This window comes from Theropithecus gelada, chromosome 1, assembly GCF_003255815.1.
Source record: "Theropithecus gelada isolate Dixy chromosome 1, Tgel_1.0, whole genome shotgun sequence".
NCBI classification, from domain to species: domain Eukaryota; kingdom Metazoa; phylum Chordata; class Mammalia; order Primates; family Cercopithecidae; genus Theropithecus; species Theropithecus gelada.
Genome location: NC_037668.1, coordinates 47,434,462 through 47,461,179, shown reverse-complemented (window position 1 = coordinate 47,461,179; position 26,718 = coordinate 47,434,462). Strand labels below are relative to the sequence as shown.

Sequence of the window (26,718 nt, the reverse complement as noted above, 5' to 3'; positions counted from 1 at the left end):
AAACAATTCCTGAATTATTTTCTGAGTAACTTGGATTAGAAGAAAGTAAATCAAAGCATATTCCTGAGTTGGAGATCATTTATAAGCTACCCTATGTTAGTATCTGTTTGAAAATGAAAGAGAAACTAAGGAAACTTGTCATTCTCAAGTTCTAACAATTATTCTAAACTACTCATGAACAATTACAGCAAAACTCACCCCAAATGTTAAGGAAAGATCCTAGGGTCACTGAAGTCTGATTTTTGGGCAAATAAAGCCACCACTTAACAGGTTTTTTCTGACCTATCTGACCCTAAAACTCAGTATTTTAATTTTGTATTACAGAATATGAATGGCCTCACTGCATTTTCATAAAACAAAACATATCACTAATAAAACTTTGAGGCCGGGCGCGGTGGCTCAAGCCTGTAATCCCAGCACTTTGGGAGGCCGAGACAGGCGGATCACGAGGTCAGGAGATCGAGACCATCCTGGCGAACATGGTGAAACCCCGTCTCTACTAAAAAAATACAAAAAACTAGCCGGGCGAGGTGGCGGGTGCCTGTAGTCCCAGCTACTCGGGAGGCTGAGGCAGGAGAATGGCGTAAACCCGGGAGGCGGAGCTTGCAGTGAGCTGAGATCCGGCCACTGCACTCCAGCCTGGGCGACACAGCGAGACTCCGTCTCAAAAAAAAAATAAAATAAAATAAAACTTTGAACAAAAAAAGAGGCAGCTCGAAGGACACTAACTCAGTGTGGGAGCTCATGTGTGGGCTTTGTTGGTTGTGTTTCGTTTCATAAAAGGACGGCCTCGCTGGAAAGTCTGGCACACAGCAATCCTTTTCCAGCCGCTTCTTACAACTCCCAAGAGGCCAGAGTCAGATGTTGAGAGCAGCAAAGGTCTTCACCAAGGTGACCTGTGTGTTCGCCTCTGCTTCGCTTCTGTTGTTGTCCCTGTGGCTACCTCTGCTCTCCAGGGCTTTGTGGCGGTGCCTCTCCTCCTGCCGCTTCTTCTTCTCCAGCCATTGCTGTTCTCGCCTCTGTTTGTTTGTGACCTGAGAGAGAAGGCCGCGGTGGTGAGTAGGCAGCAGGGAGGCTCAAGCTGCCACCTGCTAGAAGGGAGATGGTGGCAAAGGGCACAGATTGCTTTTCAGCAGCAACAGGGAAAAACAATCTAAGATGCCAAAGATGATTTACTGTCCACTGCTGCTCAAATTTACATTTAAATTCATATTTCCTTGTTGAACTAGCAAACAAAATCAATTCCATTCTTCCCTTAAAGAAATCAGCCCTCATCCAGCAAGAGGTAACACACACACGTGTCAGAGGACACTTTTCCCCACATAATTTAATGCCCCAGGTAATTCTGACAAAATCCTCAGAAGCTTATTGCATCTTTGCCTCTGCTGTGGCTTTGTACACTGTGGCATTTTGAGCTCAGAACTTCTTGGTGAAAATCTTTAAAATGATTCCAAATTCAGTGAAATGGAAGATGTCACATACTACCTGTGGAAGTGAAGGGCAGGGAGGGAGATGTACCTTTCCGGAAAGCACTTGACAATTTACCAGAAGCCTTTAAAAGATTCATGTATTCATGACCTTTAACCTGTTCATTCCTCTTCTAGGATTTTATCCAAGATAATTATGCAAAACCCCAAAGATTTATACACAAAGGTGTTCACTGTAGATCATGGCATTTATAAAAAACATGGATAAACATGGGAAAAGCCCACACGTACAGTAATGTTAGGTGGGAAAAGGAGGCTTTTCATTTGTACACTGAGGACAATTTCAGAGTATATTTCCTTCCAATTGTCACTGCATACACCAAACAGGGTAAGTGAGGTCATTCTGCTTCTTGACGTATCTTTATGCATTCCCCAGATTTTCCACACTACTCTTATAAATTAGAAGGAAAATACAAATAAGATTATCTCAAGCTCCCACCACTGCCACAGAATTACACCTGCCCACCACCTACCCTTTCAACCCCATCTTACATACCTTTGCGAGCTGGTTTTTATTTGCTTTGTTTTCTTCACTTGGGCTGGCCCGTGCCTTATTGTTTTCGGTGCTGCCTTCATTTAAGCCCTGATTTCCAAAGATTCTGGCACCACTGCCACCCTCCTCCCATAAAGGGCCACACTGCTTCAGCACTCGACCAGTGGGCTCAAGATTCTCTTCTGCATCTTCCAAAGAAAGATATTTCATTAAAACTGAGAACCTGAGAGAGTTACACAGGTGATTACTGTATTAATGATTCCAAAATTACCTGGGTCCCTACTTTGGCCACAGGGGAAGTAAGTTTCCTTGAGACAAATTCTAATGTCAAGACAGTGGGAAACATAGGAAGAAAAAGTTGGTAAAAGTGGGAAGATAAATGTTAACATAACCCACTGACCAGCCTTTTGATCAGCTTCCCAACAGCAGAGTGCTTTTTAGATAAATTATGTTTTAACATGAATTTTTACGGGAAAGTCTTCCATTTGCACCCAAAACCGAGAACACAAACAGGCTGTAAAGCGGTGCTGTCCAATGTATTAGCCACTAGCTATATGTGGCCATTTACATTTAAATTAAAACTAAACATTTAAAATGTAGCTCCCCAGTCTCATTGCACAAGTGGCAGGTACACACTATACTGAACAGCACAGATCACTGGAGGGTGCTGTTTAAAGTCTCAAAGACCAAGTTACTTACAGATTTCTAAAAGTACAGCCAATACATAGTGGATAATAAAATACCTCGTCACATGGAGAACTATGATGCCAGAAACAGTATCTGACATGTAACATCTGGCAATCAGTATTTATTGATACCATTTTAAATAAATGACTTGAGAAGGTAATAAGATGTTACATCTCTTTTCTTTGAGACAGAGTCTCGCTCTGTTGCCTAGGCTGGAGTGCAGTGGTGTGACCCCAGCTCACTGCAACCGCCACCTCCCAGGTTCAAGCGATTCTCCTGCCTCAGTCTCCTGAGTAGCTGGGATTACAGGCACCCACCACCACACCCAGCTAATTTTTGTATTTTCAGTAGAGACGGGGTTTCACCATGTTCGTCAGACTGGTCTCGAACTCCTGACCTCGTGATCTGCCCGCCTCGGCCTCCCGAAGTGCTGGGATTACAGGTGTGAGCCACCACACCAGGCCTTTACATCTCGTTTCTTTCCTCTGAGTTACAAAATTAAACTCGGTTCATGTTTTTAAAAAAAAAAAAATCAAAATTATCACAAGTTAATAGAAATCTAAATATTTCCACCAGGAAAGCAATTCTGGTTATCATTTTGGTCTTCTAAGGGCATCTTATTTCTAAACAGGGTAATTCTTCCCTGACGCGTCCCCCAGCACCCTGTACTCCCACCCCATTATGTACTATCACACCAGTTTACCTGTCTCCACCATCCACCCTCCACGCCTGAACTACACTCCCCCTGAAGCAGGGCCAGGACCTAGTAAAAAATGTCTGCATACAGAACATGCTCAATAAACAACTCCTAAATGAATGACAGAACAGTTACCACCTGTGACTTGGTTAAAAATAAGTATTTGGAAAATTACCAACACAACCATTTTGAAGGCCTATAAATATCAGTCATGGACTTACTATTTATCTTCCCTTGGTTCATCTGAAGCATGGCAATTATTGCAGATTCAATATTATAATTTTCAGCTTCCAGATTCTGGACTATTAAATTAAAATCCTATCCAAGAAACAAACAAACAAAAAAATCACTTCAAAACTCTCAGTATATTTTTCTGCCTAGCTCTACTTCAATAATCATAAACATAAAGATGTAATAGTGAGAATAATCATAAACATAAAGATGTAATAGTGAGAATTAATAATCATAAACATAAAGATGTAATAGTGAGAATTAAGACAAGGTTTCAGGACCTTTTCCATTTAGAAAATGTCAATTTTCAATAAGGTTGGTCCCTTGAAATAACCATCTAATGTACATTTATAAATGAACGCCCTGTATAAAACTGCATTTGTACTACTGTAAACACTAGTCAGGAAAAATTAAATCCACATACTCCCTGAGAACTTTGAGCAGTACTGGGTGAAGTCTAGCAAACAACAGGGAAATGAATAAACAGCTCTCATTAAGCCACATATGCTAATCGAACTATAAATCTCATGGGCCTATTTGGCCCCACAAGGTGCTGATATGCTGGAGAGGTCCTACGAAACTAAGACGTAAGCTAGGCACAGCAACACGTAAGCTAGGCACAGCAACACTTGCTTCTAAATCATTCCTGCATGACAGAAATACTAACTGAACATCCAGTTGCATTACAAACTTTCTGGACAGCATCCTCTACTTCGTCTCTCAGGTCGTCTTCAGAGTCCATTCCCTTTGTCTTGATCTTTTCTCTTTTATTTGATTCATCTTGATGAAGCATCTGAAACTAAAGGAAACAAATAATAATCAGGGAACTGTGTTGAGAATCAAACTATGTTCACAATCTTCAACACAAGACACTCTAATCTCGAAAAGCACCCAGGGAAACTTGTCAATCCAAATCCTAAAGCCACAAAGAACAGTTCACTTGGGATCCATGAGACCTTTACACCCTGGGCCTTACATCAGAAAAGCTAAAATCATCCCTCTGTAGATGCTCAACCACCTTCTTCTGCTTCCCATTAATGCAGGGAGATAGGTAAATGGGCAAAGACAGCTCTATTTTTTGAACGTAAAAGTATAGTGGACTCCAGCAACGTGCAGTATATTCCTCGGAATGTTAATACAAAGCATTCTATTATAAAATTAAACGCTAAGAATTTGACAAAGAGTTACAGGAGTCTTTGACCCAGTAGTTTCAGTTTTAAAATTTAGCCAAAGGAAATAATATCAAATAGAGAAAAGATTTATGGTCCTGGTGCAGTGGCTCACACCTGTAATTCCAGCACTTTGGAGGGCTGATGGGGTGGGTCACTTCACCTCAGGAGTTCAAAACCAGCCTGGGCAACAAAGTGACATCCCATCTCTACAAAAAAACACAAAGAATTCTTTGGGCATGGTGGCGTGCACTTGTAGTCCCAGCTACTCAGGAGGCTGAGGTGGGAGGATGGCTTGAGCCCAGGAGGTAGAGGCTGCAGTGAGCCGAGATCACGCCACTGCATTCCAGCCTGGGCAACAGAGCTAGACCTTGTCTCGAAAAAGAAAAGAAAAGAAAAGAAAAGATTTAGGTAAAAGGGCTAACAGTGTTACTTATACTAGTGAATAACAAAACCACCGAAAGGCTTTATAGTATGGGTATGGTTAAATAACCACTGTAAATCCACAGAATGATGTCTTCATTCCCACCAAAGGAAGAAACACAATCATCACTCCCACCGGTATTACTTTTTTTTTTTTTTTTTTTTTTGAGACAGAGTCTCGCTCTGCCGCCCAGGCTGGAGTGCAGTGGCCAGATCTCGGCTCACTGCAAGCTCCGCCTCCCGGGTTTACGCCATTCTCCTGCCTCAGCCTCCCGAGTAGCGGGGACTACAGGCGCCCGCCACCTCGCCCGGCTACTTTTTTGTATTTTTTAGTAGAGACGGGGTTTCACCGTGTTAGCCAGGATGGTCTCGATCTCCTGACCTCGTGATCTGCCCATCTCGGCCTCCCAAAGTGCTGGGATTACAGGCTTGAGCCACCGCGCCCGGCCCGTTATTACTTAACACTATTTTGGAGGTAACAGCCAAAGCCATTAGCTAAAATAAATTATAAGTATAAAATTAAAAAGAAAAAAGTAATCTGTCCTTGTAAATGATATAATTCTGTAACTGAAACAAGAGAATCAACAAAAAAAACTACCGCAAACCAAAAAAATTACAGCAAATCATATACCTGATAAGACTCTAGCATCTAGCATATATTAAAAACTCTTACAACTCAAAAACAACAAGGCAGAACCAATTAAAAAATAGGCAAAAGACTTGAATAGACATTTTTCCAAAGATATACAGATGGCTGAAAAGCACATGAGAAGACGTTCAATGTCATTAGCTATTAAGAAAATGCAATTCCAAACTTTAAGATACTGGCCAGGCGCGGTGGCTCACACCTGTAATCCCAGCACTTTGGGAGGCCGAGGTGGGCAGATCACGAGGTAAGGAGATAGAGACCATCCTGGCTAACACGATGAAATCCCAGCTAACACGATGAAACCCCATCTCCACTAAAAATACAAAAAATTAGCTGGGCGTGGTGGCAGGTGCCTGTAGTACCAGCGAGGCGGAGGCAGGAGAATGGCGTAAACCCAGGAGGCAGAGCTTGCAGTGAGCCGAGATCACGCCACTGCACTCCAGGCTGGGCGACAGAGCAAGACTCCGTATCAAAAAACAAAAACTTTAAGATACTAAGTAGGATGACCATTTAAGAAAAAAACTAAAATGTTAGGATGAAGAGAAAACAAAGCCTGGCAAGAAAAACAGTGCAGCTGCTGTGGAAAACAGTTTGGCAGTTCCTCAAAAAGTTCAATTTAGGTTTACCATATGACCCAGCAATTCCACTCCGAGGTATATACAAAAAGACTGAAAATAGGTATTTGTAAAAATACTGTACACAAATACTCACAGCAGCACTATAGCCAAAAGGTGGGAACAACCTAAACGCTCATTAACAGATGAATAGATGTACAAAAAATCATCTCTCCATATAATGGAATATTATTCAGCCATAAAAAAAGAATGAAGTACTGATACATGCTACACCATGAATGACTCTCAAAAACATCATACTGAGGAAAGAAGCCACAAAGAAAAAGTCACATATAATTCCATTTACATAAAATGTCCAGAATAGGCAAATTCACAGAGAAGAAAGGCAAACTGGTGGTTGCTAGGGGACAGGGGGAATTGGGAGTCACTGCTTAATGGGCATGAGGTTTTCTTTTTGGGGTGATGAAAATATTTTGGGACTAGACCGAGGACATGGTTGTACAACAAACACTGGGGATGTACTGAGTACCACTGGACTGTATGTTTTTAAATGATTAATTTTATGTTATGGGAATTTTGCTTTAATTTTTAAAAAAAGAGGGGTTCTGTGGAATACCTAAGTATGTAATTAACATTTTGTTAATTAACAGCTCTCATAGACAAATGATAACCCACTAGAAAATATAAAAGATCTCTTTACAATACACAAAAAGCACAAAACACCTCCTTAGAATAAACTCAACAAAAAATGGGCAAGATCTATATGAAGAAAATGTTCCGATGGATCACAAAGTCAATTAAATAATAAAAGACTCAACATCAGAAAGATGTCAGCTTTTCCTTAAATTACTCTATTAACTTAATGAGATTCCAATTTTAAAAAACTTAATAGGGCCGGGCACAGTGGCTCACACCTGTAACCCCAGCACTTTGGGAGACCAAGGCGAGCAGATCACTTGAGGTCAGGAGTTCAAGACCAGCCTGGCCAACGTGGTGAAACCCTATCTCTACTAAAAATATGAAAATTAGCCAAGGGTGGTGGCGAGCTACCAGCTACTTGGGAGGCTGAGGCAGAAGAATTGCTTGAAACTGGGAGGCGGAGGTTGCAGTGAGGTGAGATTGCACCACTGCACTCCAGCCTGGGCAACAGAACGAGACTGTCTCAAAAAAAAAAAAAAAAAAAATTAATAGCATTTCTTTTGAACTAGACACATTGATTCTAACATTTATTATTTATTTATTTGTTTGTTTATTTTTGAGACGGAGTCTCGTTCTGTCACCTAGCCTGGAGTGCAGTGGCACCAACTCTGCTCACTGCAAGCTCCGCCTCCCAGGTTCACGCCATTCTCCTGCCTCAGCCTCCCAAGTAGCTGGGACTACGGGCGCCCGCCACCTCGCCCAGCTAATTTTTTGTATAAAATAGAGACAGGGTTTCACCATGTTAGCCAGGATGGTCTTGATCTCCTGACCTCGTGATCTGCCCGCCTCGGCCTCCCAAAGTGCTGGGATTACAGGCGTGAACCACCGCGCCTGGCCTCATTTTGTTTTTTTTAAAAAAGGCAAGAATATATAAGGAAACGCTAAAAAAGAAAATTAATTATGAGTGAAAAATGCTACCAGATTTTAAAATATACCAACTAAAACCATGAGGCATCAACATGTGAACAGGGAGATCAGTGGACCAGAACCAAATGTCTCGGAATAGACCCAAATACATATGGGAATTGAGTATATGGAAAGACAGTGGCATTTTAAATCAGTGCAGAAAAGATGTATAATTAATCAATGGTTTCGGTACAACTAGGTAATCACAAGGGAAATATAAAATTGGATCCATAGCCTCACACCCTTATATGAATATAAATTCCAAAAGAAGCCAAGATTTAATTTTTTTTTTAAGTCAGACTATAAGCTGGGTGCAGTGGCTCACACCTGCAATCTCAACACTTTGGGTGGTCGAGGCAGGAGGGTTGCTTGAGTCCAGGAGTTAGAGACCAGCCTGGGCAACAAAGTGAGACCCTGTCTCTACAAAAAATAAAAAATTAGCCAGGCATAGTGGTGCACAGCTGTGGCCCCAACTACTCAGGAGGATCGCTTGAGCCTGGGAAGCTGAGGGCGCAGTGAAACATGATCATGGCACTGCACTCCAGCCTCAGCGACAGAGTGAGACCCAGTCTCAAAAAATAAATAAATAAAGTGAAACTATGAAAGTACTAGAATAAACTATGGGAGAATTATTATTATTTTTTTTTTTTATTTTTTTTTTTGAGACAGAGTCTCGCTTAGTCGCCCAGGCTGGAGTGCAGTGGCGCGATCTCGGCTCACTGCAAGCTCCGCCTCCCGGGTTCACGCCATTCTCCTGCCTCAGCCTCCCGAGTAGCTGGGACTACAGGCGCCCGCCGCCTCGCCCGGCTAATTTTTTGCATTTTTAGTAGAGACGGGGTTTCACCATGTTAGCCAGGATGGTCTCGATCTCCTGACCTCGTGATCCGCCCGCCTCGGCCTCCCAAAGTGCTGGGATTACAGGCGTGAGCCACCGCGCCCGGCCGGGAGAATTATTTTTAACTTCAGAGTGGGAAAGACTTTCCTAGTTACGACCCAAAATCCAAAGGGCATATAATAAAATCATTAACAAATTTAACCATGAAAATATCTAAAATTCTTTCATAGCAAAGACCACAGGAGAAAGAAAAAGACAAATGACAGAATGCGAAAACCTATTTGCAACTCATACCACAGACAGAGGCTAATTTCCCTAATACATAAAAAGCTCCCCAAAATCATTAAGACAACATAATAGGGAAAAAATGGGGAAAGAAAATGAACACCATTTACAAAAAAGAAAATAGAAATATGTCTTAAACACAGGAAAAGATGCATAAATAAGAGAAACGCAAATTAAAACTAGGTTAAGTAAACAATTTTTCCCTTAACAATGAAAAGGATTTAAAAATGTGTTAACAGGCCGGGCGTGGTGGCTCAAGCCTGTAATCCCAGCACTTTGGGAGGCCGAGATGGGCGGATCACAAGGTCAGGAGATCGAGACCATCCTGGCTAACCCGGTGAAACCCCGTCTCTACTAAAAAAAATATAAAAAACTAGCCAGGCGAGGTGGCGGGCGCCTGCAGTCCCAGCTACTCGGGAGGCTGAGGCAGGAGAATGGCGTAAACCTGGGAGGCGGAGCTTGCAGTGAGCTGAGATCCGGCCACTGCACTCCAGCCCGGGCTACAGAGCGAGACTCCGTCTCAAAAAAAATAAAAAATAAAAAATAAAAAAAAAAAATAAAAATAAATAAAAATGTGTTAACACTATGTTGACAAAGTGCACCGTGCAGGAAAAGAGCCACATACGGCAGGTGGGAGCTTAAACTGGTGAAATCTTGTTAGAAAGTAATTTGACAATACCTATCAACATCCTCTGATGTGGCAAGGACCTTCTAGGAATATGTCCCACAGATACATGTGTGAAATGAGGTACATAAAAGGTACTGCACATTGCTTGTAATAGCAAAGGATTAGAAGCCACCTAAAAGCCCATTGGTAAGTGAGTGGTCAAAAATATTATAATGCATCTATAGAACAGGACACTACGTGGCCTTTAAAAAGGATACAGGAAGTTCCTTATGTACTACCATGAACTAAATCCCAAGACACATTGAATTTGAAAAGCACAGTGCAGGATGTATGTGTGGGATGTGTCGGATGCTACAACTAGTAGTAGGGAGGGTATAAAAATGGCAAAAGTGGAATATGTGCACATACACATATATTTGCTTGATATGTAAACCATAGGAGATTTTATGATATACTAATACCACTGACTGCATCCAGGGAGAACAATGTGGCTGAAGTACAAGGGTAGGAGAGTGACTTTCACTATATATCCCATTATATATTTTGAATTCTAATCCATGGACAAATATGACCTATTCAAGAATTAAAATTGCCAGGCACCATGGCTCACACCTGTAATCCCAACACATTAGAAGGCCAAGGTACAAGGATCACTTGAGCCCAGGAGTTGGAGGGCAGCCTGGGCAACATAGTGAAACTTCATCTCTACAGAAAATTTAAAAATTAACGAAGCATGGTGGTGCACACCTGTAGTCCTAGCTACTCAGGAGGCTGAGGTGGCAGGATCGCTGGAGTCCAGGTGGACAAGGCTGCTGGTGTGAGCTGTGATGGTGCCACTGCACTTCAGCCTGGGCAACAGAGCGAGACCTTATCTCAAAAAATAAATAAAACTGTTTAAAAAACAATGGTTTTGGATCATGTGTAAAAACAGGAGAAAAGGTTTCTGCAATAATGTTAATTTTTAAAAACAGGAAACAAAGCTATATAAATACAAAGTCAACCGTGTTTTAATGCATTAAATGACTGAAAATAAATCTACCAAAACTAACAAAATGTACATTCAGGTAGCTGAGTTGACTTTATGTGTTTTTTATTTTCTTCTCTACCTTTACTATAGTTTTCAGATTTCAGATAAGCAGCATGGATTAGGCCAAGCACGGTGGCTCACCCCTGTAATCCCAGCGGTTTGGGAGGCCAAGATGGGCAGATCACCTGAGGTCAGGAGTTTGAGACCGGCCTGACCAACATGGAGAAACCTCGTCTCTACTAAATATACAAAATTAGCCAGGTGTGGTGGCGCATGCCTGTAATCCCAGCTACTCGGGAGGCTGAGGCAGGAGAATCACTTGAACCGGGGAGGTGGAGGTTGTGGTGAGCCGAGATCGCACCACTGCACTCTAGCCTGGGCAACAAAAGCGAAACTCCGTCTCCAAAAAAAAAAAAGTGTAGATTAATTTTAAAACATAAAAATAATTTGAAAATTCCATGCATCTTATACACACACAATCATAACTATCAACTATCAGAAAAAGCAAAATAATAAGCAATTTTATCTATCACTCTAACCTAAACTAAGAAATAAAAAATATTTTTAAAATCAGGCCCACAGATTCTTAACGCCAACTTTCCACAAAAACATCACGGGTTTTTAGCGCCAAATATCCAGCTCTCGACCTGTTTCCTGCAGGGCTGAGAATACGAGAGAAAACCGAGGCCTCACTCACATCCGTCTGGAGATGTGCAGGTGCCTCCGAGTTGTCATTGATCCTCCGAACACTGTCGTAGTGCTCTCCATACCGATATGCGATGTGTAACTCCCTTACGCTGCTTTTATCTGTACCACGAATCTGTAGACAAAAGAAGGGGCCATGCTAGTGAGGATCTGAACACTGTCAATCTCTGGAGAGAAACACCCACCTGGCCTGCTGAGGAAGCCCAGTCAGCAGGTCTATGCAGACACTAATTGGGAACATGCCTGGAATATGTCACAAGCAATTTCCAAACTACCTCCTTCCTACGCATGTATGCTTCTATATGCTTATTTAATATGTAACTCTATGGAAATAAATCCATGTAAGAAATTCAAAAACCAGGGACAGACTTGCAATGAAGTTAAATAAGCTTAAGCTTCAGAGGCTTGATTACCTCTTAGCCCCACTAATGCACAAGCCCCTTCCACGGGGAAAGCCTAGGGGCAGATCCAGATTTGTTGAGCTTGAAGCCCTAACTATTTGAAGGCTCTCTTTGAGAAAAACAAAATGCAAAATTATAAATATAAAATTGGTAGAACCTCTCCCAAGACCTAGAAAGGGAGTCCTAGAAATGAGTGGCCTGACACTTCATTAGCTTCAAGGTAAATCCACCCCTTTTATTAAAATGAAAATAGCATTTTCTGTTAACCACCTATGTGAGAAACATTATCAACAAACCCAAACCTCCCACCTACATCAACTTCAAAGCACAATTACATGAAGTAGTATGGCCTGCACTGCTCAACCCTGGAGGCGCCACCACAAGGTATTCTATGTGAACTAACCCCCTGACGCACAGCACAAGAATGGGGCTCCCTAGAGTCGTGCAGAACAGAAGCCCTAAGGTCTGGGCATACCCCAAATAAAACTCGCCACCTCCACACAAACTCTCGTTCTGACTTTGTCCCTTAGAAAGCCCAGTAACGGTTCCTTTGTTTAAACTCCAAAACATCAGCACATTCTTTTTACTGAAAATCACAGGTAGTAAGATACTACCCTTAATTTAAACAGTATCCATGGTCTAAAAACAAAGCAAAAGCCATGGAACAGACAGGAAGCACACAAGTCTAGATGTCAGTACTGTGGAAGGTTTTTCCAGTAGAATACGTAGATCTCAAATGCAGAGAGTCTGGTTTAGACACACACAAAACAGAGAGCACCGTTTGTCTCCCAGGAAGAGCAATGTGAAAGCAAACAGTTTATTAGAATCTTGGAATGACATAATCCCTAAAGCACTTACATACTTAATAATAATGATATATATACATGAATAGCATAGATGAATAGAAAACATAACTGGAAGAATATTCACCAAATTGTTAACTGTGACTTTCATGGGCAGATTACAGAGGACTTTCACATTCTATGTTACATACATCTAGACTGTTCACAGGAACACATATTCCAATTATAACCAGAAAAAAAATGTAGGTTTCAATAACTCCATGGTAAGAGTGTAAGCCTACTCTTTATTAACGTAAGAGCTCATAACCATGACAGTAGCAACCAATGCAGTTTCAGTTCTTAAATTTTGCAAGATGCTTCACTGGGGTAGGAAGACATAGGGGGATCCAACGGAAATATTAGTAAATTTATTTCAAGAAGATGTACTTTCAATGTTCAGGAATTTATGAAACAGAACACTACAGAAATATATTTGAAAAAAATTTTTACCTATGCAGAATTGTCTTCCACAACTACCTAGCTAACTAAGAAACTTTGGGAAAAAAGTCATCAGTGGAGGAAAAGGCAAGCTGATTACGGAGTTGGTACTGAGTATTCTCCTTCAAGGTGAGGGTCATTATGTTGGGTATTCAAATGGTTTTGATAACTTCTGCAAAACAGTGTAAGTTTAATGACAAAAAATAGAACAAAGGAGTAACCAGTATTCTTGCTCAAACATCACCCTTAGAAAAGAGAGCCCCATGGAAAATATGATAGCTCTATCTGGTATCCTGATGTCAGGACATCCGCAACACTGCCCCAAAGAACACAAGCAGATACTGTTTCACTCCTGCTCATTCTATCCCCATAAGGTAAAATTTCTCACCTTCCCTGGAGTATCTTATTTTGTTGTAGCATAATTTTGTTAAAAGGACACTGTGCCAGGGACAAAAGGCTGCATTCTTTAATACGACATTCTGGAAAAGCAAAGCTATAAGGACAAATCAGAGAATGGGCTACAAGAGGCTGGGTATTGGGGGAGGGGGCCAGTGACTACAAGGTACAAAGAGCGGGGAAGTGACTTTTTCCACAGTAGTCTGTGTGTTGATAGTAGTGGTGGTTACATGACTGTTTGTCAAAACACACAGAACTGTACACTTGGAAGAGGATGAAGTTTGCTACGTGTAAATTATATCCCTATAAACCTATTTTTAATCAGCAAAGACTGACGGAGCAATTTACAAAGGAATATATGCAGGTATCATATGAAAAAAAGGGCACTGTTACCTTTATGCTAATAACACGGAAGTGTCCATATGTATGTGGATATGGATACATGTGTGTGTGTTTTAAAAGTGTGTAAAAACATTGTGGTATGTTCCTTTCCAGTTATGTATCAATGTTTTTATAGCTAAGTGCGTGTGAATGACAGGAATACTCACTAAAACATTAACAGCAATCTCTCTCTGGGTGATTCAATAAAATTTTAAATGTAATTTTTAATAAAATTTTTTCCCTTTATGAGCTTTTTCAATTTTCTAACTTTTCTACAAGTACTGTATTTTAACTTTTTAATTAGTAAAAGTGAGAAATCGGGGAGTGGTGGAGCAGGGCAGGGTGGGTGGGGAATTAACAGAAACCACATGCTCAGTCTTTAGGAGCTGAGGTACAAAGCAATAAGCAGCACTGACTTTAGGGGGTGGTGGCCTGTGTTTCCACACTAGGTTCTCTGTCCCCAACCTGCCCAATTAGCTGACTGTTGAATATGTATAGCATTTTAAAAGATTTCTAAATTATACTCTGGACTCCATTTGTACATAGCACAGGGATTACTTCTGAGCCACCACAACAATATTGTCTTTGGTTAGGCTCACAGTCCAGTCACTCTGCATAATTCCATGTTCACAGGTCAAGCCCCATCATCTTCGGATATTCCCAAAACTGATTTAGAAACAAGAGCTTAAGATAAATGTTTAAACAGGTGACCTACCTGCCACAAAGGGGCATTAAGTTGATGAATCACTACATTCAACTGATGATTTCTTGCAAAGGCTACAATTGCATCATTGCCAGCAAAAGTACCAGGCTTTGCCAAACTGGCCACTGCATGGAAATAGGAGAGAAAAACGATGTCTTTATAGTGGAAAAATCCAAATGCAAACATGCTTTGGTATTTACTGAGTTCCAAATAATGAGAAACAAGGATAAAGATCTGGAAAAGTCCATTAACTTTGTCAGAATCTAGGAATTCAGCTAGTTGAACAATACAAAGACTGCTACTGAGAAGAACACTAGTCATTCATAAAGTAAAGATCCATTTATTTCTTCCTTCAATAAATGTTTACTGATTACTTCCAATATGCTAACTCAATAAAAGGCACTGGGAACATACCAATCAACACAGCAATCTTAGCAGCTTGCATTACTGAATGGTTACTATGTGTCAAGCACTGGTCTAATCACGTCTCATAGACAACTACTATTATACACACCATTTTATACATGACGAAACTCAGATGCAAAATAGCTGAAAACTGCGCCAAGGTCAAAGAGCTGGTACACAGTGGAGCTGAGGTTTCACCTAGGCAGCCCAATGCCAAGGTCCTGGCTCTCAGCCACTCCATCAATTTGCCCTCACAGAGTTCACAACCAGTGAGGGGCAAACAAGACAGGCACTAACGATGCACAAGTGCTTCGGGAAGGGCATGTACAGTAAGAATTTGGCCGTGCCCAAAGAGAGGTCTGGCCTTTATGCTGGGCTCCTGGGAGGTCACTTCTAAACCTCTGGAATTCCCAAAGGTGATGAGAGTATCCGTTATTCATGATGGGCCCCTCCACCACATCCGGCATCAGACCTTTGTGGTGGTGATAGGGTGAGAGGGGAGACTGAGTTCAACCACTTAGACAATAAATCAATAAGCAAAAGCCTCTGAACACCAAAGTTGGGGTAAGCTTCCCCAGGTGACAATATTCTGTGTGTACTGTCACACACAGATGCCATGAGAATATGCCCTGAGGACAACAGAAGCTTCGTGTCTGGAACCCTTCCAGATTGCCCTATGCATCTCTTCCTTTGGCTAGTAGTATTGATCTGTATCCTTTCCCTGTAACAAACCACAACTGTTAGCATGATAGCTTTCAGTGAGTTCTGTGAGTCCTACTACCATATTACGGAATCTAAGGGAGGTTCTGGGAGACCCCAACTTGTAGATGGTACCAAAAGTTGAGGGAAGTCATGCAAGGACTGTGCTCTCAAACCCTACAGTTTGGCTAACTCCAGGTGATACAAGAATTGAGGAATTGAGGAGGGGGAGGTAAGGTGTATCGGAGGAGCTTCTCAACTGAGACAACTAAGTTAATACCCAAAGCACAAGGAGGAGTTAAGACAGGAGAAATGGATGATGTTCTAAGTAGAGGAGAGACAGATGTGAGAGAGAGAGAGAGAGAGAGAGAGAAAACTCTAGTATGGCAGGAACTGAGAATGCTGAGATGGAGAGGTGGAGGAAGTGAGAAAACGCTGGGGGGAATGGCAAGAGATGAGGACATAGAAATAAGAAAATCCCAGATCATGAAGAACTAAAAAGTCTGGGCTCTATCCTGAGGTCAACAGGGGAGTCACCAACAGGTTTTAGACAGAGGAAAAACACATTTAGATCTCACTCTGGCTGTTATGTAGAAAACAGAGTGAGGGAATCAAGAGACGACGATACCAAACAGTATTCAGGAGATCTAAGCAAATGGCCACAGAGGTCTGATTTTATGGGGCAGTAGCAGTGAAAGAAAAACTACTGAAGTAGAGTGATAAGATGTAATGAAGGGGTATGAAGAGAGAGGAAGATAAACATTAAGATACTCAGGTTCTGATCTGGATATCTGTACAGTTGGGGGAAACATGTTGCTGATTCTCTGAAGCCACAGTCTAAAAGAAAAGAATAAGCCTAAAGATACAGCCAGATGCAAGGCTGATGAGGTCCTCAATAGTCTAGTGAACCATTCATTTATTCACTCAACAAATACTTTATGAATGCCTACCAGATGCCGGGCACTGCCACACCGCAAAACAAAGACACACAGTCCCTGCTCGAGAATCTCACAGTACAACAAGGTAGGCATACTGACATTAAAAACAGGTAACGCTGACTCAAGACTGATCAATGTAATAAGCCAAGCCTTCAACTGACACACAACGACAATGTGCAGACTTCCACGTTTCTTTTCATTTCTGCTCTGGCCGTCAAAGTGACGTCTTACTTCTGTGATGCTCAAATTCTTAAGCAGCTCCAAGCAACAGGTATGCATAGTGCCATTTCAAGAAAACACCTTTCCACTGTTCATCTACAGTGACTATCACATTGGCAACTGAAGATCTGAGTTCCCTATCCTGTAACACTCCCAAATCCACCATGTGATCTTCACTGACAGTGTTCAAAGTGGAGTTTCACATCACAAATTAAAAACTCATTTCATCCAAAATGATGTTTTCACAGGATTAATGACACAATTCATTTCATACAGCACTAAACTACAAAATTTGTCCCATATACATACATTTAATTTGTAAACTGCTGACTATCCAGTAAACTATGTCTATCTGATAACCAAAAAGTAATTCCAGGAAGAGAGACCATCTGAACTCAGTGACTGGTACAAACCACCCACTGGAAGTTTGGTTGCTCCATGTCTGGTGCCTACTGAGTAAGTTCTTTCCTAGTGAGGAATGGGAAAGGTTTTGGGATCACTGATAGCTTTTCTCCCAAATGTTCCCCTCCTGCTGCCCTCTCTCTTGCTAACGGTACAGTCATCTACCCATTCCCTAAGCAGGAACTTCAGAATCACTCGTCTCCTCCCTCTATCCTCCTCACCTCCAATGTGTCCTGTCAATTACACTGCCAAAGTGTGGCTTGGTTTGGGCCTTACTCACTATCCTCAGTAGCTGCCGTGATGGAGACCTCCTCTACTCCCATCTGGCCAGTGTGGAGACCTTCTAACTAGTTTCCCTGCTCAGTCTCCCTCCCCATCAATTCTCGGCATGGCCTCCAGAGTTAGCTCGCTAAAATAAAAAGATCAATCCCCTTTCCTGACAACAGACAGAAAAGACTATGAGCCCTGTGATGAAAATGCCATTTGTAAAACATATCAGCAGCGAGCACAGTAGATTCTCAGTAAATATTTGTTGAAATTAAAGTTTACAAGTTCATATGCATTTTCTGTAAGATCTATGCCTATTAAACAGGAACCAACTAAAATCACTAACTGATTTGCCTCAAAGAAAACAGATTGTGTTTGGGGTTTTGGTGAGAAATTAACATGATTTTATTGGTTTTTCTAATTTTAAAAGTAATACATGATCATCTAAAAGTCAGAAAAAGTCTAGAGAAGACAATTTAAAATACCATAGTCCCACGATCCCCAGATGGCTAACGCTTACTAAGGGCTTATTTTAATTTTGTTATCTAATTTAATCTTCACCAAAAACCCTATGAGATAGATGCTATTATTATCTCCCTTCTATAAAAGTTTAAAGAGAATGAGTAATTTCTGAAAAATAAGTGAAGCTAAGAATTAACAAACAGTATCTTTCCAGACTTTTCCTGCTGTGTCTGTATACCTTTTAAAAATAGGATCAATCTATACAAGCTATGTCATAGCCTGCTGTTCCCAGCCCACTGAGGAAGAAGTCATGAATCGCTTTTCAGGTCAATTAACATCATCATGTTTATTAAGGGCATATACCGCTAAACCTACTGATCTCCAGCTACCTAGCATGCTGCTGCCGACCAAGTAGGCAAACAATTATTTGCTGAATAAATGAATGTCGTGATTTATATAATCAAACCCTTGGCTGGGAGGGTGGAGGATGCCAGTGGACTTAATTACCCAATGCATTACTCCTGAAGGACCCAATGTTCCACAGTGAACCTACCATGCTTCTCAAAAGGAATGTCATCTTCTACAAAGGGTTCAAAATCTTCCCGTTGCTTTATCATGTAGTCCACTGTCTCCTGTCTGTGCTTGAGATGATTTCGTGAGTGTCCCTCCAATTGATCACCAAGAGCTCTGAACAAGCAATTGCTGTCAAAACAACAACATGAGTCAAGACCTTTCAAAAATGAACTCAGTTCATCTAAAACAATGACGCTTCATGCCAGATCATCCATGGAAATATTTTGGGCACACAGAAGTGAAGACTCAACTCTAACAGTCCAGGATTCTTCCAAGACCACGGGGGACAGCACCAGGGCATATTCAACCACATTACCTTATTGACAGGCAGCAAACAAGGATTCTATTCCCCATGTACCAGCTAGCTGACTCAGGAGAGTCATTAAACTTCCCTGGGCCTCAGCTGCTTCAACAAGTGGAGCCGGTGATACACTAACCACCTGACTACAAGGTCCAGACCTTACAGGTCATTCCATGCCTAAGGGCTATGATTTGCAGATCCTCTTCCAAAATGATGTCCTATCTAGAGCCTCTTTTCTAAAACAAGTTCCACTACAGCTGCCCAGCTAAGTAATCATTCATTTAACAAACAGTACCCAAAAAATAGCAATTTGTCAAGCTCCCGATACTAACAACTGAACAATACTCTGTTTGAGTCCTAAGAACACAGTGGAGAAAGTCATGAGAAGGAAAGCACTTGGACAACAAACAGTTGTACTATGGAAAGACACTTCCTCCTCGCCTCCTCACTGATCACCCAGGGAGCAACAATGCCATTGTTATTCCTGCCAAATGAAAACTTTAAACACCATATTTTGTTTCTCTAAAATTAAAATACTGGTAATAAACTGTAAGAGTTATCTTTACTTTCAAATCCCTCAAAGGCTTCTAAATTCCAAATTATCACAAACACAGAGGCTTAGATACACAGAGACTCAAACAAGACAAACACAATCTGGTATCCTTAAAACTATGGAAATAAACAATTCTGAAGCCAAACAGTTGCCCAGTTTTACACCCAACTGTTTACTCTTCCAAATGAAAAACTATGACACTGTGATTCCAAAATATAAACTCATCACTTTCAGAAAGATTTCATGTCTAAATGTGTAGGAAAAAAGGGTTTTTTTTTTTTCAACTCAGAAAAGTGTATTTTCAACAGAAAGCTATAGAAAGGCTGGAATCTCTTCTAATGTATAAGAATATATACTTTTTTTTTTTTTTTTTTTTTTTTTTGCAGGAGAAGGGAGAATTAAGACAGATTCTATAAATTAAAAACCAAGAAGCTTTCCAACAATCTAAGACCACATTCCAGAAGGAATGGAATATAGAGTTCTATAGGCTAGACTGAGGTGTCTTGCTAAAATCTGACAATGGTAGTCTTTTTTTAACCACGGGGAAAAGTAAGCTAATCGATAAAACAATTTAAATGTCAAGCTTTTCTCTCCAATTTTTCTTAATCAGTATCTGCCACCACTAGTCTATTCTTGAATTTAGTTTAAGAGATGTGATTTATCACAAATTTATGTAGTTATTTTACATTTAATGTACCAAAATTCATGGTATTCTACAGTCGCATGGTAAGAACTTTTAATAACATGAGCAAATGTTCTCCAAAAAAGGTGTAAAACTGTATGTATATGCCACATGAGCTCAACCATACTCATCTGTACGCTATATACATACACAGACAGAAACACACACAAACGTATGCCAAGAAAACACACAGAAACAATCACTTAAATAGTTTTTACAATGTGCCAGGGACTGTTCTAAACACAATGTATGTATTAAACATGTTTAGTCCTCACAACTCTGAGAAAGGTCCTATTACCGTTCCTCACGGGAAACCTGCCCAAGGTCAAAAAACTAGTAAGTGGTAGGCCCAGGATCCAAGTCCAAATAACATGGCTCTCACTCCAATGTCAACACCAAAATAATAGCCATAGTTACCCCTAGGTAGTACAATTAAAGGTAATATTTAAGAGTAACTGTTACATTTTTTAATATGCTTTTCTATACTTACCAAACTTTCTTTGAGCTCACCAAAAACAAGTCAAAATAGACAAATCACTTCCTCTTCTGACAAGATTACAAGGTAATGAACAAACACTCCAGTGACCTGGGTTTCCCTAGGGGAGCCCAACAAGAGCTCTCAAGAAACTCATGAGAACAAAGCACCGTTGCCCAAAGGGCCTCTATGAGATCTGGGCCACTTCTGAGTTCACAATCTCACCATTACCTACAGCAAGGCTTCTCAATCTCCACACTATTGGCATTCCAGGATCATTTTTTTGTTGTGGGAGGCTTCCTGTGCACTGTAGGAAGTTTAGGAGAACACTTGGCCGCTGCCATTAGCTGCCAGTAGAACATCACTACCTCCCTCCCCATCAGCTGTGACAACCAAAAATGTCTCTAGACATTGTCAAATGTCCCCTGGAGGGCAAAACCACCCATTTGAGAACCACTGTGTTATAGGGATATAAGGCAGGTCTTGCATTTGAGTTCACAAAAACAACTAATTACATAAAGAGCATGCAAATGTTTTGAGTGCGCAATAATTTAGTATTAGACGATATTGCAACACACGCACCAAAAAACCTAATGTGCTCTCTAGGCTGCAGTCATAATAGTAAATATGTGGAAAAGGAGGAGGTTTTATTATTTGAGGTCAGACCACAGTTAGGGTCCTGGGTACCATTCTAGCTACTGTATTTTGAGAGAGACGTGTTCAGATAAGATGATGTGGTTTTAAATACACTATGAAGAACGACTAGTGATGTTTGGCCTAAAGAAGGCTCAGGGGGACATGATCAATACCTCCAACTGTCATGTGAAATTAAAATTATACCTGTATAATAAAACTAAAACCTGGAAGCTCCTACAGAGACATAGATTTTGGCAAATAAAAGGTAATTTCACCTTAGCTCTATAGAGGTAGACTATATAGACTCAGGATTTTGCCAATTTCTATAACTAGCAATACACAGCAATTGTCTAGATGTGTGTTGTTTTAATAGGGGTTGCTAACCGCATGTGACTACTGAGCACCTGCCGTATACTGAGCACCTGCCGTGGCTAATCCACAGTGAGGTGTGCTATCTGTGTAAAATACTAGATTCTGAAGAGGTCATATAAAAAAATATGAGAGATCATTGGCTGGGCACAGTGGCTTACGCCTGTAATCCCAGCACTTTGGGAGGCCAAGGCGGGCAGATCACCTGAGGTCAGGAGTTTGAAACCAGCCTGACCAACATGGAAAAACCCATCTCTACTAAAAATACAAAATTAGCTGGGTGTGGTGGCGCATGCCTGTAATCCCAGCTATTCGGGAGGCTGACACGCAGGAGAGTAGCTTGAACCTGGGAGGCAGAGGTTGCGGTGAGCCGAGATCATGCATTCCAGCCTGGGCAACAAGAGTGAACTCTGTCTCCAAAGAAAAAGAAAATATGAGAGATCATTAATAATTTTTTATAGAATTGTATGTCAAAATAGTAATATTTTACATATAATAGCTTAAATAAAATATACTAAAATTCATTTCACCTGTTTCTTTTTAATGTGGTTACTGGAAAAATTTTAATATCACATAGGTGGTTCACATTCTGTTTTCACTAGACAGCACTGATCTAGCTCACTGATTCTCAACGTGTGTTCCCTGACTAGGAGCATCAGCATCCCCAGGGCACTTGTTAGAAATGAAAATTCTGGGGCCCGCCCAGGCCTACTCAATCAGGCATTCTGGGGTTGGGGCCCAGCAATGTAGCCCTTCCAGGTGTTTTCCCTAGCACTCCAGGTGCTTATGTTGCATGCTGAAGTTTGAGAAACACTAGTCAAGAATCTAGACTCTAAATCAGTCACTCTCAATTATGGATGCATATAAGAATCATCTGTAAAATTCTTTTTAAAAAAAAACATCAATAACCAGGCCCCACTCTAAGATTCTGATGTAGTTGATCTAGGGGAGAGCCCAGGCCCTGAACTGTTTCAAAAGTTCCTCCCCAGATATTCTAGCATGGCACCCAACTGAAAACCACTGAGTGAGGCACAAAAGATGGCAGTGCCGTTCAGGTGACACAGGCACTAACTAGACGACATGATGTGTGAATGCCCTTCTACTACTGTGATCCTACAATATTAAAAACAAAACTAAAATTAAAAAATAAACTACTTGTTAGTAACAGATAAATAGCTAAAATTAGTGATTCTTCCGTGTTTCCGTTTTAGAACACTGCTAATGAGTAACGTAACTCAGAACTACATTTAGTAAGACACAACTAGATGTAGTTCAGAGGGATGTTAATACTGTGTGGCCTAATAAATAGAGTTATACATTCTTTTCACACTACAGCCAATCATGTTTTTAAGGACAACATCAAGGTTAAACTGCTTCTTTCTTGCTTTGAAAAATGAATCCAATTTATGTGGGTCCACCTTTCAGAAAACACGCCAGATATGAAGCTGGTCCAGGAAGCACTACAAAACCCTCTAAGTAGCTCCCTGATTAATCTATGCTAAGCTGACTCAACCCATGTAAAGGCTATATTACAGGATATTGGCTAATTCATCCCTAAATCCCCTTGGGTTCCAGAATGCTACAGGTACCATACTGCCAACAATGAACATGCCCACAGATACTCTATCAGGCTACTCCAGATTGTAATCACATCTGAATGAAAAGAGGGAACGTTAGAGATGTCAACTATTTTTTTAATAGTCTTTAACTTCATTGTATTTCACCCTGAGTCCTTAATAAATATTAATAAAACAATCTGTTGGCTGGGCGCGGTGGCTCACGTCTGTAATCCCAGCACTTTGGGAGGCCGAGGCGGGTGGATCATGAGGTCAGGAGTTCAAGACCAGCCTGGCCAACATGGTGAAACCCCATCTCTACTAAAAATACAAACAAATTAGCCAGGTGTGGTGGAGGGTGCCTGTAACCCCAGCTACTCAGGAGGCCGAGGCAGGAGAATTACTTGAACCCAGGAGGTGGAGACTGCAATGAACCGAGATCGTGCCACTGCACTCCAGCCTGGGTGACAGAGCAAGACTCTGTCTGGGGGGCGGGGAGAAGAATCTGTTGACACCTGCCAGCCCATCACATACACAGGAAACACCATCCCTCGCAGTGATAAAATCTGTCATCACCACATTTGAAGGGACTATGATACTGACGAGGGCTGAACCACAGTCCAGCTAATGGAACTCATGTGAAGGACTTGTGAACACAAGGTGCTTAGCTCCATGAAGCCCACACAAGAGGAAATATGATCATTTTATCCAACACTGTCTGAAGAACAGGGACCTTGGAAGAGAGACATGAGCACTCCAGTCCAGCTGGTCTCTGGAGCTTCATTGCCTGTTACTTCTACCCTTGTGCCCTACACTACTGTCACCCTGAACAACCCGTAGATCTCCCAAAAACATCGCGTCCTTGTGCCTCTGTATACACTCCTCCTCAGATGGGAATGTTCTCTTGGTGTACTCCTATTGGTCCTTCATGACCCAGACTATGACATCCTCTGAGAGGCAGCTAGCAGTGAATTCAATGAGTATTTACCGAATGAATGAGAAGGCCTTCCTGGCCAATTCAGAGGCTACTGCCTTTTCCTTCTCAATAGTACCATTATAATCAGTCACTGTTAATAAAAATATATCAAACTATATTTTAATTATTTGTATCATCTGTTCTCAAAGTGTGGCCCAAGGGACAGGAGATGTGGGAAGGTCTCTGATATGCTTTCAGAGTATCCATGAGTTCAAAACTAAGATGTAATGTACCTTTTTCATTCTCATTCTCTCGCAAGTGCACAGTGGAGTTTTCCAGAGGCTACCTGATGCATGAAGTTATCACTCCGATCGCTAATGGAATGTGTGTGTATTCTTGTGTTTTAAAACTTTGTTTTACTTTCTAATATAGTAAATACTCATAGCTATAACCCATATAAAGAAGCTATTTGAGTTTCTCAATAATTTTTAAGAATTCCAAGAGATCTTAACATCAAAAAAGCTGAGACCCACTGTTACATGTTTCTACCTTCGGCTATAAAGTCCTTAACTATCTTAGTCATCAACATATTCCCAGCACCTTACTTAAGGCGTGCTGAATTAACTTGAGAAGTAAGCTGTGTGTGTATGGGGGTGTGGGGATAGAGAGAAGTAATACCCCCAAAGTTTCCCATAACCTTATGAAAGCCGGCTCAAGAATTTACAACTCCTTGTGCTGATTCCTCCTCCTAAGTAACCTTCTATTGAGTACTTAAGTTTTCCGGGCACCCTGACATTGAGAATACTACATCCAGCACAGCAGACACAAACAATTCAATCATTTGCAAGGAAAAGCCCCCATGTTCCACAGCAATTCCACTGTATAAAAATGGTATTTTTGTTTCTATAACAGTATCTTGTGCTTATGCTTAGGCTAGCTGGTCTCCCTCTATTATTTTTATATTTCATTCAGCAAAAATGTACTGCCTGCCTTCCATGTACCAAGCACTATGCCAGATGATGGTGAATAAATGTAATCAAGTTCCAACTGCATCTTAAGCAAAAACAGCAACGCAGCAAAGTGTGGTGACCTCTTTTTGCCTGAAGCAATGAGCATATATAGGAACGGTGGGAAAGGGAAATAGGACCAGTTCGGTCTTGATCAATAAGCTGCAATGTAATGTGAAATTTTTTAAAACACCTTCTTCTGCAGTTAGTATCTAAAGCAATTCCTGGCTGGGGGTGGTAGCTCATGCCTGTAATGTCCGCACTTTGGGAGGCCGAGACAGGAGGATCGCTTGAAGCCAGGAGTTCGAGACCAGCCTGGGCAACATAGCAAAATCCCCGTCTCTACAAATCAACAATAATAATGAACTAAGGCAATTCCGTATGGTCTTTAATTTCATTTTAGTCTTCCCTCTGCAGGACCTGAGCACTCAAATACTGGGAGGAAAAAAACAAAAGCCAGGCTGTTATTAACACTCCGTCTTCCAAAGTGACACAGCTGACAACCAGATAACCTTTTACCTGCCCCTGCAATGGGGATGCTCACAGTTCTCCTCTCTTCCTGACCCTTTTCCTTCTTCCATCCATGTTCCCGGAGCATATCCTCTTTCTTGAAGGTAATTTTCTTCCTCCTCCCCACTCTCTCCCTCCGCATTCCCTAAAGAAAGCTGGACCTGGATTCAGTCTAAGTCCCATGAAGGCTTGGGTAAGCACCTTTGCTTACAGAGAAACTGAGGCCCATGGAAGCAGGAATTAGAGAAGCTGCCTTCAGCTCAGTAAACAACAGGCGACCTAATTTCACAAATGTAAATGGGGGCATCACCCAACCACCAAGGACTCAAAGGAGGCAAAGCGTTCTACCAAGCGGGGCTTACTCAAACTCCTTCGATCGGTCTTATCCTCATGATGACTGTTTTTCCAATGCCTGGCTCCATCTCATTCCTTCAGAACTCAGCTTAAATGTCACCTTTCAGAGAGCCCTTCCTGGCCACAACCCAGTGACTCTGCTCCCGTATACTGTCTCAGGACCCACTTTCTATTTCGCTCGCGGCGTCTGCCATGATTAGGACCCTCTGGGATCACCGCGAGCGTCTCGGGGCGAGAGGCTTGTCCGCCTCGCTCGCAGCTGGACGCCCTGCACTCGGAGCGTGGCTGGCTCGCGGGAGGCGCCCGGGCAGCCCGAATGAATGGATGGACGCGAGCGGGTGACGGTCGCCAAGCCGAGCCCGGCGCGTCCCCCGGCGCCGCCTCCCTCGCTCCCGGCCCGCCTCACCCGTCCCCCGGCACCTCCCGCAGCTTCAGTCCCAGGGCCTGCAGCTGGTTGGCGAAGCTGACGAACTCCTCCTCGCAGCCACCGCCGCCGGACTCCGGCCGGTTCCGCCGCTCCTTGGCCAGGGCCCGGCGAGCCGCCCGCTCGTCCCGCTTGCGCTCGGCCTCGGCTTTCCGGCTGCCGCTGCCCGGCCGGCTCTTCGCCGCCTGCTTTCGGGACATGGCCTTAGCCTGCAGTCCCCAGCGGCAGGAGGGAAAGCCACAGGACCCCCCAGCGGCCGCCTCAAGCCTCAAGAACGCAAAACAGCGCGGGCAACGGAGCCCGGCGACGACGA

At 42.0% G+C, this 26,718-nt stretch overlaps 1 protein-coding gene across 1 annotated transcript; it reads right to left on the bottom strand.

The window, feature by feature from the left end:
* Positions 1-672: 672 nt before the first annotated feature.
* On the bottom strand, positions 673-26,718 carry OTUD3 (OTU deubiquitinase 3). Its single transcript, XM_025354340.1, has 8 exons — positions 26,388-26,718; positions 18,603-18,751; positions 14,670-14,782; positions 11,489-11,611; positions 4,263-4,394; positions 3,586-3,682; positions 1,984-2,168; positions 673-1,034 (listed from the first exon to the last, which is right to left on the bottom strand). Exons 1-8 carry the CDS (start codon positions 26,603-26,605, stop codon positions 858-860), a joined length of 1,194 nt encoding a protein of 397 aa, XP_025210125.1. The 5' UTR covers positions 26,606-26,718; the 3' UTR covers positions 673-857.